Here is a 14,808-nt window from a genome sequence, read left to right as displayed (position 1 = left end):
TTCATGCTAGTTGTAGCTGATCGGACTGAATCCTTACCTAATGGTTGCAGCATGTTTAGCAGGCTGTTGGATATGCCATGGAGATGTATGCTGGCATTTCCAGCGGATCAGCAAGCTTCAATTGGGGATGGACTCATAAGAATAATCCCTGGAGAAAGCTGTTTGTGACAACTGGTCAAGCCTTATTTTAACTGAAAGTGTTGAATGTTTTAATCCCTTTTTATTTCCTTTTCTTTTCTCTAGCAAAACCCAGCTAATTGAAAATCATGTGCAGTCGTTAGCTAATCCTTAATCTGACCTGGTGCCTCTTGTTCTCAGCATATTGTTGTGTAATTGAATGCATTGAATTTTCAACTGATTTAGATGCGTGGCAATAGCCAAAGCACTCTTTCCTCAGCTCCTTCTAGAAGTGCTGTTTCCTGGAAGCTGTATGCCAGGCATGGGCAACCTGTGGTACAGGTGTCACAAGTGACCCGGGCAGACTGGGGAGGTGAAAAAGGGTGGAGGGCTAATTTATGGCATGCCTGCCAAAAAGGCTGACACCCCCCCTCACTGCTCTACACAAATGCAAAGGTGGGTTGTGTGTGTGACAAGTTTTATAACTGAGACCATGCAGAGCTTTCTCTATTGTACCTTTACGTGTGTATGAAATAAGCACTTGTCTGACTGGTGCCTGGACTTCAATAGCCTTGACCCAAGCTCTGCATGTCTTCATGCTTGCCCATATCCCTCCCCTTAGCCTTCTGATCATTTTGGAAGTAATCAGAGTGTTTCTCTTCCTCTTTGTTTTGTGTCCATTTCACAGGAACTGTAAGCTGAGTAACAGCAACTTCTCCATGGCCACAGTAGATATTCTCTACATTGATATCACAAGAAGGTGGAACAGCGTGGGGATGGACCACAAAGAATCAGGTAATACCATTTTGTATTGAGGATGTAAGTATTCCTTTTGAAGTAGGCTTTGCTCGCAAGTGCACACCATGTTTCTAGTAAAATCTGTGAAAACAACAGAGCACGTGCATCTCAGGCTGGAAGATGGAAGTACTAGTCAGACCTGGCTTTCTCTAGCCCTCCAGATTTGTACTGGCTGTTGTGCAGGTGTAGTTTTGGGTTGTGAAGGGACGCTTCCTATCGCTTGCTCCTGGACTGATCTTGTGGCTGAAAGACTTTGTCTTCCATTTATGTGCTGAACCCCTGGCATGCATCAGTAACCTCTTAATACACATTAGAGTACCTTTGTATCTATATTTACAGAAGCTGATGTTGTGAAACCTCACCCAGGCCCTCAAAATCCATAGTTCCTTTGAAAACATTCCCAGTGAGTTCTCAAGTCTATTGATTACAGTATAATTAGGTGGTGTCCTGCATTATATAGTAACTTGCGCAGTCTAACAAACAAGAGACTCATTCAGGTGCTCCAAGTACACACATTTAGTTGCTTTGTTGGTTACGTCTTATTCCCAAATTGGGTTATTTTTAAACAAATCCATTATGTGGTTTTAGCCAACTTTCACATATTGAGCTTGACACACGACTCATCATTCTCCTTACCTTTGGCTTCATAAGTGAGGGAGGTACACTATGTTCTAGCAGAAACTTGCACTACAACTCAGCTGTTAAATTGACTACAAACTTAAATGATTTGATAAAAAGAAGAGTTTTTTTAATCGAAAGAGAAACTCATTAAATAATAAAATTCATTGGAGCAGCAAGGTGGGTGTTCTATCAAGGTGCTGCAGACAGCAGCTAACTTACTGCAGCTTTGTTGGCAGGAGAGAGAGGCTTAAATCCAAACCTTTGAGGGTAAGTTTGCATCTTAATTATCATTTTAAGGTCTAAGAGTTCTCCTGCTCTAAACCACAGCTGAAATTTTGCTGATGAATGAGTAAATTAATACTAAAAAAAACCAGCCCCCCCTCTAAAGCTGAATATGTATGGTAGCAGAAACATGCATTTTTGATTAAATTATTAAATAGGGAAATTGATCAGTGGTAGCAGTAGGAAGCTATTTTTCAAGTTTATTGCTTCAGACTAGCATTACCATCTGGCCTATTGTTAATTCTGGATTAGCTTTTCATGTTTTGTTTGCATCTTAAATTGCTATGTATAAGCAAAAGCTGTACAAACTGCTCCTGTAATGTTGCTAGCACTGTTTTTTTTGGTTTGTGTGTTTATTAGTGTTTCTCTGTTTTGCTGACCAGAACATGATGATGCAAGAAATATTTATTTTGCTCCCTGCTGCTTCTCCCAGACCTACCCTTCCTTGTCTTACCCATGCAAACTGTATGCTCAGGTTCCACTTTTGGTCTTGCTCTCCCTTCTTATGCAGCCAATTTTGTGTTTTGTTGAATGGCATCTCACTCTTTCTGCTCTAGTGCTTCTGCCAGCCTCAGCCCCACTGTCTTCATCGTTTCCCTCGGGACAACCCCTGCATGGCACCGGTTTAAGAAAAGCCACGCTCTTCTGCCTTTTCTTGATGCCTTCATGTAATCAGCAGTGTTCAGTGGTTGGACTGACAGCTTCTGGGCAAAGCTCCTAATTATTTCTACAATTAAGAAGCTCACCCCCCCCCCTTTACTGAAAGATGGTGAATGCATGAAACTGTTAGAACAGTTGCCCAACTCTTTTAATTCAGTGTAATTATTAAATCTGTCCACAACCTCAGGTGGATCACTTAGTGGTTCCCAAACCAAGCTTGCATAGAACCATATCTATGATAGCTAGTGATCTGGAGAGCCCAACTTCGGACAGACAGGGGGTTTTGCTGTTTTGGAAAGTCATGAGCCAGTTAAACACCCCGAAATCATAAGCTGCACTTGGTAGTTGTGGTCAGTTTGGTACCTCTCTCCCACAAAATGCATTGAGACTTATTTTCATGTTGTAGGGATTTTGTTTCCCACTCTGCTGAAGTATTAGCATCGGTGGAAGTATTTAGTATGATCTATTTATACTGCAAGACTGGAGCTTGATTGTGCAAAGTGCTACACGCAGTAACAGTCTCTGCTTCACAGAGCTTATGATCTAACAATACCATTCATTTCAGCTTTGCACAGGCTGAAAAATGGGCCCTAAAAGTGTCCCACATTTAAAATGCTACCTTTATTCACACCACTTTCAACTTTATATACTGTTCAACTCTAGGTACCAGTATGTGACACAAATCTGTAATGAAGCTGTAATGGGATCACTTCTCTTTATGCATGCACAGAATTTCCAATAAAGTTAATGAAAGTTATGTGCATACATCTAGGGAAGAATAAACCCCTAATGCCTGATACTTGTATGAATGAAGATAAACCTGTGCTGAGAGGCACTGGAGCTAAACAGACTCCCATCTAGGACTTGTAAAGCAGGAAAGAATTTTAAAGACAAATTAAAATCTCCATTTTTAGAAAATGATTACATTTATTTTAAAAGTAACTTCTTTTTCTCTGTTGGATTTTTTTAATACGTACTCTGGACCCCGATGAAACTTAATGTGTAGCTTTAAATACGCTCGCTGTTGTTCTTGTTGCAATTTAATTGTCACTTTTATTAAAAATGTTAAAAGCTGGGGTTTTAATATCCACGTGTAAATTTTGTATTAGGAAGGAGAAATGTGAATTGGTAGCTTGCAAACCAGAGGGGCTTGGAACCCCTACCTGCAAACGGGCAAATAAAGAAAACAAATGCCAAGGAGCTAGTCATGCAGAGGCGGTTATTAGATGCGCACTCTCCTCATCAGTCATGTTCTCTTCTGGTGGCTTTCCTGCAGACGCTGGTAAGAAGCAGAAGCACAGAGCAGGAGGCCTGCCTTTCACACTTTCTTGCAGAGAGCGTGCGCCCTTGGCAGCCCTGAGTGCCAGCTGGGTTAAAGGGGGAAGGTGCCTGTGGGGTCACTCCATACATACACTAATCCTTCAATGAGTGTAAATGGCAAAGCAAAGAAGACATCAACCGCTCCAGTGACTGGGGGAGAATTGCTGTGTGTCTAGATCAGGGGGTGATGGTGAAAAAGGAAGGGTAGAAACTTTTGTTTTCCTGCATTACCTCCCACCCTTCTGTCCTAGTACTACCTTTCCCTTTCACTGCTCTCTCCTTAAGTTTCACTATGTCACATGTGGCATGCACACAACAGTACGAAATGGAGAAACGAGCTGTAAACTCCTTTCTCTGGCTCTCCTGCTGCATCTTGCACTGCTGTTGCTGTCCCACTACAGACGGACACAATTTCAATGTTTGTGCTTTGTAAAGCGCTGACCTCGGTGTCAGCACGTAAGAAATAACAGCAGTGATAACCGGAGGTGGTGAGCCTGTTTTAATTTAGGCTGGCCAGGTAGCTGCATTTTTATTTATTTATTTTTTGCTGCTACCACCATCCCCTGGGGAAAGTTGCACTGGTTTTGAATACCCAGTGACTGCCATCACTCCAAGTTTATGTTAATTTGTCATTACAGCTCATTTTACAATCTCTCGACATCCAACTTATGAGTTTAAAGCACTGTATATGTAAGTCCCTAATATTCTTGAGGAGCTTTCGTGAGACTTGGACCCACTTCCACAAGGGGGTAAATTTAGTCCAATGGCTTTCCAGCAGCAATCGGCTCGAGTCAGCTTAAGGGAAGGGTTATTAGTATGGCCACGCTAGACTGAAGACAGGAAGGGACCTGCAATAACCATTTTTACAGGCTCCTGCTTTCCTGATAGGAAAGACCATTGATCTGCGAGGGGCTGGGAAGAGAACTCGCTGCAAGAGGGCTCAGGCTTGACACAGCAAAGATTTTGGTGTGACACATGCCTGAGCATTACTGCACCTCGCCTCCCAGCAAATGAGCTGTTTTTTGGCAGGTGAAGAATTGCACCTCTGGCTTGTTTTTGTGTTTGCAAGGGAAACAGTTGTTTAAGTTGAAATCTGGCACTGAAAAGGGTGTCCAAGCAGTGTGAGATTAGGTACACTTATTTCTGCCTACCTCAGTGACTTGCATGCATCCTAGATGAGTCCCTTGGCCTGTTTCTGCACTAGTTGATTGGCCTATTACAGGCGCATGAATACTGCCCTATTGCCCTGGGGTATGGCAAGGCTCGGTTCTTTCCTCGGCCCTTTGCAAGAAATCTGTCAAAATGCAAGGACGGGGGTAGTGGCAGTTGGTGTAAATTCCCCCACCTTTTAAGTGGTGCTGCAGTTTCTGTTCCTGTTTTTTGGGGGTGGATTCTGTCTCCTGCAAGGTTGCACATCACCTTGAGCAACAGGGCCCTGGTGCTGAGCGAGGCTTGGTTGGAAGTGCTCCAGCAATATAAATAATAAATAACTGTGATTGGGTTTCAGGTGCCATGAGAGGCTCCAGTAAAAGGTGCAGAATACAAATGAAGGCAGGAGCAAATTCAGCAAAAGTTTTGTCTTTAGGGCTCAGGGTATTTTTACATGTTCCCTCTTCAGATGTTCTGGGGGAGAAAAATGTGTATATAATATTCCAAACAATCCTGTATTAGCACACTCGATACATTATGGACTTAATATTTTTGTGGCTTCACACGGAGACGTTGAAGGCAGTTTTATCTCTTTAGAGCGGTCTCCAATAGACTACACAGGCATCTGCAGTATAAATCATTGTTCCGCCTGGAAAACAGACTGCTGTATTTAGCTGACTTGTTCCCACTCTAAAGGTTGCTCTGCGTTCATTCCCTCTCCCTACCCAACAGTGTTTTCATAAATTCCTTTCGAGGAAAACAAGACAACTGAAATCTCAGCGTTTTCCTCTTTCCTGAGTGTGACACTTATCTTTTGCTCCCACTAAAGAGTAGTCATTCTTTTATGTAATTACTTTTTCCCTGGGGTGAGAAAGTAATAATAGATTTGAGTACACCCCGATAATCTCTGAGACCGTAAGTTGAGTGCACACACACAAATCACTGGGATAACATTGGTTTTATTACTTGCTATGCTTAAACTTACAGGAGGGTGTTTTTCCTCCAAAAAGCTCTGCAAATGTAGTTTGTTTTTTTTCTAATTTATTTTAATTTGCAGTTTTATGCTCAATGTTCATCAGATCACTGCTGTACTAATAAGAGGCTTTGCAATATTGGATAGTGAAGAGACCACTTTGATGGCCACATTTTTCTGTTACTTAACACATTGCATTATGCATTTCCCTGAGGTCACTAAATGGAAAATTATTTGCTTATGAGAAGCTATGCTTACTGAAGATGGACCCTAGTTTTCTCCTGTTAATTACCTTCTACGTTTTAGGCCTGCAAAATAAGAAACAAAGCTTCTCGCTCTTGTATTATTGCTATAAATGTTGTCCTGGTACTCATTCCTGGAGCGATTTTGTTGAGGCTCAAGTGGAAAAATTTAAATGTACCCCGGTTCTCTTAAATTTCTTTGCTGCTGCTGTTAAAATAGCTGGCACACCCTGCATGCACTAGAGCTGTAAAATTCATCCATCTTGAACAGTCACGTGACATTTTCCAAACATTTCTAGTATAATTCTCTTGCTGGTCCCAAATCCCTACATGTGCATATGCTAGGAGTTGAAGGTAGGTAGTGTCTATAGACTTGCTGCATGGAGTTTGGGATTCGTCAGATAAGGAGCGTATTAAAAAAGGAAATACAGATTTTAATTCGTCACAGAACACTAAATAGACGCGAAATAACGAAGGTTTTGCTACATTGTGGAGATGAATCTCGCTCATTTCTCATGCTGTAGAGTCTTATTTTTGGATCTGATGCTTTGTAGCAGTCGCTTTTTTACCTTTGGGGAAAACAGCTCTGTGACTACTTTAGTTTATCAGTATATTTGTTTCATCGTGTTGATGGTGACATAATACAGACTAATGCAAATTGGCACAAATGAAACATTTAGTGATATAGAATTAATTTTAATCATTGATCCCCAATTCATTAAGGTGTCCCTGTGCTTAAACACTTGATCTAAGCATAGATTTGTAGTGCTGACCACATACAACACTGGGAGCTGTTGATATTCTGCATTTTTGGGAATTAGCCAGGTTGTCTCAACTTGGACACCAGAACATGAAAGTCCTCCTAAATTAGTGACCGCTGTATAAATAGTGGTCAGGTATGAATTCAAATGGCCACTTAGGAGAAAGACAATAGAATGTGGCTTATTCTGGGTTTTATGCCTGTCTATATTTTAGCTAACTTCTGGATGATGTAGCCAAAGAAAAGTTTTGCGTTTACAAAATGGGTGGGAGACTGTTAGCAAATAATAAGAATTTTTTTAAAACTATTTTAAGAGTATTTAGAGTCTATCTTCTATATTTCCAAATATTGAGATAGGATTACCTGCTAACAGACTCCTGCTCTTTTTATTGGAGTATGGCAAGGGCTCCTTTCTTCTAGTAAATAATGAAGAATGCGGCAAAATGTGTCACTTGCTAAAAAAAATCACTTCTGCATAATGCGTTCTCAAAATGTGCTTTATGAGCAGTTGCATATTCTACACACCTGAAATTTCATGAGGCGATTACAATGACTGATTAGCTGGTGCTGGGACATCATCAAATTAACAGAAATACAATTTGTCTCTATATCTGGAGAAACAGAAATAGGAAGCTTAATGGGAGCCCAAACCGACCTTTCGTTCTGGACTAGCCTCAGTTTGCTAATCACCATCCTTGGTGAGCCGGTTTGTCTGTCATTTGATGAAATGAAGAAAGGGCACTACTGGCCAAGAGTTATTTGTTAGCATGGGACTTAGTGCATAATGCTCTGTCTACCTGCTCTGTTGACCTTTTTAGGCCTGAGACGCATTAAATTTTCAAGATAGCGGAGTTCAGAGGTTAGTTGTTTTTGTGTCCCCCCCCCCCCCCCCAGTAATGGCTTAAATATTTAACTTGTAATGTAACTTAAGCTCTGCAATTACTATCGTATTCAATATAAAGATGAGGCCATCTGTTCCTGACAGTTGTTCAGTAGCTTTTGCGAAAAGAATCTGATACATCTTACTGGACAGTTGTTCCCAAAGCAAAAAATACTGTTGCCCTTTGGCATGTCTACATGTGCATTAATGCACCAGGGTTATTGTGCATTAAGTTTTTAGTACCTGTAATAGCTAAATGTGCACTAGTAATGCCAGCGCACCCCTCTTAAGTGATGTTAATGCATAGACTAATTTTACTGTGCACTAAGCATGATAGCGTGGCTTTTGCCATGATGCGATAATGCGCAGTAGAATTGGTCTACTGCACACTTAGCATCTCATGTTGGGTCCCATTGGCACCCTTGTTACTAGCGAGAAAAGGATCGGAAGGGCTGGTTAGGATTAATGCCCTCATATGGATAAAGGCATCCTGTCCAGGTCAGGAGCATGTCACAGTGGGAGGTTGTAGGAATTGGCTTCCCCCCCGCCCCCCGTCTCGGGGGTCAGTCCTTGCTCTGTACAAGAAGCTAGCATATTGGCCAACAGAGCTGTCCAGCTGGTGTCTTCAGCTCTTCCACCTAGTCCAAAATGTATTTTTCTTTAATGATGATGATAACGTTGGTGATGATGATGCTATATTCTCCCTGCATGTACATGATCCTTCTGTAAAGGATAAAGCTGTGCAGTCTCCATCCTTGGAACTTTTCAGGAGCTGGTTGGACAGACCCTTGGCCGGGAGGTTTTAGTTAGGGATGCTTTGAGCTGAGGGCTGGCCTAGATCACCTTGTGAGGTCTTTTTTCCAGCTCTGCTTCCCTAGGGTCTGTGATACGGTTGTATTTTATTTCTAAAGTAGCCCTTTATCTCTTTCCTGCTTAAGCACCAAGTGTCTCAGTGATTCACAGTCGTGCTAGAAGGTGGCCAGGTATCACACCTGTACAAGTACTTGTGTATTTCTGAAGAGTTAAAAGTGCTTCGCAAATGTTAATGAAGCCCTTACCCCTGTGAAACAGGCAAGTATTATTTTATCTAACTTACAGGTAGGTAAGGTATAATATGCAGTGGCTCTATACATAAAAGATAAGATGTAGATCAGGCATGAGAGCAATACATAAAATATATTGCTCAAAGGACTGATGGAGGCAACATGTCTAGAACTAATATTAGAAGAGGAAAAAATTGAATATATGCTACAAAGGAAATAAGTAATTGTACACTTCATTATGTCCACCTTGCTGCACTCTCCTCGGTCCAGCTCTGCTGTGGTCTCCTTTGCAGACAGACCGGGTTTGCAGGTGCTCTGGGTACTGATGGACAGGGTTTGTTTTCTCCACACATGAATCATGTGGAAAATTTGCAGACTTGCTTTTAGAAGCGGTTCATTTTCAATTAGCTGACAGAGCTTCATTAGCAAAAGAAGGTGAGTTGAACAGGCAGGTGACTCTTCAACCCCAGCATTTCCAGATTCGGGAATTACTGGATTTGCTTAAAGCCTCAGTGAACCAGATGGTTTCTGGAAAACAAATAAAAAATGGAGTTTAGTATTTCCATACATAATCACCTCCCTGAGACGTCTGTGGTGATGTGGCCTTGAGCTTGGCCTGCCTCCAGTGGTAAGCCACGCAGCAACTGTTATTCTCGTTGTAAAACAGCAGCATCCAACTTTTTTTCATTAAATGCTCTGCATGAGTGTCACTTATGGGGAGGTAATATATATGCTACCAAATTGGCCCTGTTTCTCATGTTATAGCACACCATGACTGATAAAATAATTTACTGAGCCGGCAGCTGCTGCTCTTAGATAACCCAATAATTTCTTCGCAAGCTGTTTCACCGTAGAGCTTGTAACTGACCCCAATTGCTGTCTCAGATGAGAGGAAATTATATTTCGGACTGTAATGTTTAAAAAGAAACTTTTTTTTTCCTGCAACATCAATAAACTTAATTTAAGTGTGTGTGTGTGTTGTTTTGTTTTTAAAACCTTAACTGCTTCACCTAGTTAGTGCACACACTTAAAACACAAGTTGGATATAATGGTTCCTTGTTGCTGATATTCCTCAAAGATGCAGCAGGGCCTGGGTCCTTAATTAAGGATTAAAGATGGTATTACTGCAGGATTCTAAAGTGCTGGAATTAGCGCGAACGTGCAGCCACTGTAACGCGCTGTTAACGAAGTGTGATCAGAGAGCACTGTAGGAATCTTGTTTCTGCAGCGTGTGGCTGTTGGAGGCTGGCTGCTCATCGGGGCAGCAGAAAGGCTAATCTTTGCAGGGAATCTTTGGCCATGTTCTGCTTTCCTTTACTGCATGCTTCAAGAGCTTAGGTTTCATGCCATTTAAACAACCCCACTGTGTTTCAGTTCTGCTCAGGTTAAGCAGAATATTTTTCCTGATGCCAGTGAAATCACACCCTCACCTGGGGGGGTATGAAGAAAGGAGTTCAGCTGTGCTTCATATAAGTAAATCGGACCTGCTCTGTTCGAGGGGCACATGGAGTATTTAGCTCCTTCACATTCAGTACGCTAGAGATTAGAAGTCTTCTGTTGGCTATATCACTTTTACAATGAGAGATGGACTCCTCTTTGGATAAGAGGAGCATGAGTTTAGGGGTTGTGCTTGGGTAGCAGGGCTGGCAGAAGTCTTAAGTTTGTAGGCACTGATGCAGGGGAGGGCTCTGGGCCTTGGGTCAGCATCCCGCAGCCTTTTGGATGAAGGAAACCTCTTCTGGTTACAGAAGATCTCGGGGCATTTCTCATCAAAGGAGGGACACTTAACCCTGGTGTTCAGCTAAGTGTGTGGTCTTAGCTTGGGAGGGATGAAGAACAGCAGAGGAGCTGGGGAAAGGTCTCTTCTTATTGACTCGTCTTGAATTTCCTAAGGCACGCCACTCGAGTCAAAGTCCCAGTCTTCAGAGCTATACGAGTTAGTGCAGCCAGTCTCTAATAAATGCAAAACCACTGCAGCAGCAGCAGCTTTCGCAGGAGCCAAAGAGAGGATCTGCAGAAAAGCCAGAGCACGCTGGCTGCCGAGAAACCTGTTCCAGTGCTTGGCATCCCCGTTCCTCACGCGCCAGAAGCAGAATAGTCTTTGCATGTTGACAGCGCAGGTTCCAGTCCTTGAACTTGGCCTGTGGAAAAGGACTGTGCACCAAGCCCGAGCCCCCGCCTCCCATTTGTGGTCTCCCTTAGCTGGGAAAGAAAAGCAGCAGCAGGAGCAAAGGATTATGAAATCAAAAGCTGTGCCCTTGCGCTTGCAACAACTCAGGGTGTTCACAAAAAGCACGAAGGGAGTGTTGGCAAAATGCAGATCCCTTTGCTTTTGACGTGCTTGTTCCTAGCCAGTAAAGGGCTGTAAAGGCGTTTCTATCCGGCCTGTGTGAAGTTCCAGTTCCTGGTGAAGAAGTGTCATTATAGCCAAAGCTGCTGCCATGACTGCTGCTAATTAGTTGCCTTTTCAGAGCCTTGGCAAAAAGGCCACAGAGGGGATGCATGGTTTAGGAGAACTCGCCTCTGCTTTTTAATTAGGGCACTCATTAATGGGGAAGCTGTACAGAGCCACAAACTGAAACAACCCTCTTGTTTGGGGACTGTTGATATAGGTCCAGCTCTAAAAGTCTGAGTTTTGAAATGACACTTTAGTTGCACGTATGACTTGTTTGTCCCTTGGGCAGATTATATTCCCTGAAGCTCAGCACGTTGGTATGTGTCAGATTCGGTTTCAATTTAATATTTGAGGCGACAAGAATTGCGGCTGATCTTATGTCAATTCAATTTTACAACCCTTTAGAATCAGTAGTTGCTATAGAAATTTACCTCTAGAAGCTAGGCTCTGGGGTCAGGCTGATGTCTGTATATCCTTGTGAGTATCTTCGATGTTCAGGAGCATCACCCGTCTATAACTCACCTTGGGCACGTTGCTTTTCTGGTGCACTTAAGGAAAACAAACCTCTTTGTGCTATTTGATTTGTCTATCCAATACAAAGAAAATGTCATCTTTTGGTCTTAAAGGACAGGTAGAAGGGTGTTTTGTTAGTGAAGGTTCGAGGCAGCCGCAGCATGAATTTAAAAAAAAGGAGCTGACTAACATGGTTGTGTCTGTATATCTGCAATCGCCCACATGCCCAGCCGTGGAGATGACGGGTGCTAGAGAAGGGGACACGTTAGAGTGAAAGAACGCGGGATGTGAGAAGTCTGCCCCTGATTCTCATGTAAATTCTCTCCTTATTTGAAGGGATGTGTTTGCAAGCCTTTGTGGAAGCTTTCTTTTGCCTGGCTCAAAAAAGATGCAAGTCACTTCCATTACACGAGCAGGTGGCCACACTGATTGACTTCTGTGAATACCAGCTTGCCACCCTGGATGAAAAGCGCCTCGTTTGCAGCCGAGGAATAATGGAGCGGCGACCAGCACTCATCACCTACCAGCCAGATGGACTGCACCTCGCCCCCGCTCATCACGCACCTCTCCTCAACCGCATGGCCGCCGCCAATAAACTTGCAGGTTATAGGAGTCACCGGTTGTGAGGGAGCCGCTCTGTCGAGTTGCAAACGAACATCAGGACGAGAAACAAATCCCCGTATGCGTGTGCTGCAGGAGCGAAACACGGGTTCCTGGGTTCTTCCTTCTGCTCATCATGATTATTTATTACAGCTTTCCCTGTTTTATGCTTTTTGGAAAGGATGGCTGCAAGCTCCCCTTTCCTGGTAATGACCCTCAGCAGCAATGGCCATTATTATTTCCCCAGTGAACGTACAATATAGCTGAAATGACATACTGCACCTTTTATTCTGAGTTTATGGGAAATCATTTATGAAGACAAAGGGGCAAAGATATAATGCTACAGTATACCAGCATCATGGGATTGATAGCACGGACTGAGAGGCGCAGCCTCATCAAAGTCGTTTCGCCTTCACTCGTGTCCAGGAGAAGCCACTTTTTGAGACCAAAACAACACGCTTTGGAGTTACAACACGTGCCGTCGTGAAACCAAGTGGGGAGATGCAAACTGTCAAATTGTGTGCGTTGGAAAACCAGGAGTGCAAATTATGCATTTAATCAAATTTTAGGCCATGCTCCTATCTTGTGTGATTTCACTTGAATTCTTGTTGATGCAGGTATTGATTTATTTATTTATTTTTTGTATCTGGCAGGGCAGGCCAGCAGTTATATACTGGAGAGAGATGCATTTATTTGAAAGGTTAATTTTAAAACACAGAAGCCCTAAATACTTTAGGGTCTTTTTACACAACTTTTGTCACCTCCCACTGCTGTTTTACTTAAAGGCAAGTGGTTCAAGGGACCTGATGTTGCTCACCCTTGCACAGAAACAGCCCTGTGCTGATTTGAATGTGCTGACATCAGCAGTGCTGAGTGCACATCTTGCAGAGAGAAAGCAGTACAGGTGCACACCTACCCTTTCCTTGAGTCGAGGGGTGTCTGCATCAGGCCACTGGTGAGTAAAGATGGGCTGGATCAGACTCCAAGCTGCTAGGTTTGCTCTTTGCAGCGGGCAGTGGTTTAGGACCTTTCCACTAACATTTCCCATTTGCACAGGCCCCACTCACATGCGTGGAGATCGTGTAACTTGCTCTATAATTTCTGGGGTCTCATCCCCTGCCATGAACATTGGGGTGCTCTGCAGAAAGCCTCAGTGGTCACAGGCAAGGAGGTCTCAGTCCTGAGAAATGCAGCACCAGTAGATCCCCCGGCACTTGGTGGGAAAGCCAGGCATCAAGTATCTTGTGGGGTTAAGCCCAGAGCTCCTGATGCAGAGACAAGTGAAGTCAGTGGAAAATTTCCATTCATTTCAGAGGGCTTTAGATCATGACCTTTCTGAGGCCTTTTTCTCAATATTATGGCAGACCTTTACTTAATTAAATTGGCTGAAGACCTCTAGAGCAGCATCTCTCAACCTGTGGATCATGACCCAAAAGTGGGTTGCAAGAATATATGAAAGGGTCATGAACAGACTTTAAAAATGGATTCTCCTTTAAAGGAGGAAAACATGGGAAACTGTGGCTTTCCCTTGCAGGCAGGCAGAGTTTCAGCCTGCGAGGGGCTGCTTGGGGCCCTCCCATGCCCCACACATGATGGGGCAACAGGTCGGGCGTGAGGGGCATGGGGTCGGGACTGGCCACTGATGTTTATAAATGGGTTCTAGCACAAAAAAAGGTTGAGAACCGCTGCTCTAGAGCAGGTCCCCAACTGGTGTCGAGTGATCCAGCTCCAGCTGGGAGCTTTCCAGGAGTAAGGAGGAAAAGACAATCCCCCACTTGGCCCTTTGGGGCAGGAGAGACTAATGCAGTTCTTCCTCGCAGTGTAGTACTTTATTCATTGCATGTGTCCTGGTTCTCCACTTCACTTCCTGTTACCTCATAGCTGGGAACTGCAAATAAGGACCGTATCACTTTTAATTCTTTATATTAATAAATATTTAATGGCCACTATATGGCTCTTCCTTCAGAGCATGTTTTGGCCAGCATTCAGCAATATAATTAATATTCTTTCCCAGCACTGCACTGAACCAGTGCAGGGTTGCTTTTTCAAGTGTCAGGTACTGTAACTAATGGATTTAACGGTGAGAGGCTAAACTAATTGCTTTTTTGGGGGGTTTTGCTATCACATTTGAACGAGAACTTAGAGCTGAATCCGCATCTCTGTGTAACAGTGCGGGCTGTCCCTTTAAGGGGGAACAGCCCGTCCTTGGCTAAGAGGGGAGTTAGAAAAGAGAAAGCAAGTGAAAGAAGCAGGCTCTGAAGGGAAGAGGTTGTGCAAGGACAAGCCAGACTGCTGTGGTGGGGCTTGAGTAAAAAGGGGCTGTTGTGTCCGGGAGAGGACAGAGGATTTGGTTTTGTTATTAGCTTGCTGAATTTGCTTTGGCGAACTCACTGAGGAGCTCATAAGGAAGCAAATTCTCCTGCAGAAGCCAGCAGGATAAATGCTCTGCTTCTGC

The 14,808-nt window shown here is 43.4% G+C and overlaps 1 protein-coding gene across 1 annotated transcript in view; it reads left to right on the top strand.

Moving 5' to 3' along the window:
• Nucleotides 1-13,834, top strand: part of TTLL11 (tubulin tyrosine ligase like 11) — an 86,032-nt gene extending 72,198 nt beyond the window's left edge. Inside the window, exons 7-8 of the mRNA XM_019541125.1 lie at nt 806-912; nt 12,090-13,834. Coding sequence (XP_019396670.1) covers nt 806-912; nt 12,090-12,379 — 397 coding nt within the window. The 3' untranslated portion in view covers nt 12,380-13,834. The remainder of the gene's footprint in view (nt 1-805; nt 913-12,089) is intronic.
• The last annotated feature ends 974 nt before the right edge of the window (nt 13,835-14,808 follow it).

Source organism: Crocodylus porosus, unplaced genomic scaffold, assembly GCF_001723895.1.
Source record: "Crocodylus porosus isolate Cpor-Errol unplaced genomic scaffold, CroPor_comp1, whole genome shotgun sequence".
NCBI lineage: Eukaryota > Metazoa > Chordata > Crocodylia > Crocodylidae > Crocodylus > Crocodylus porosus.
This window is presented reverse-complemented; position numbering and strand designations above follow the sequence as displayed.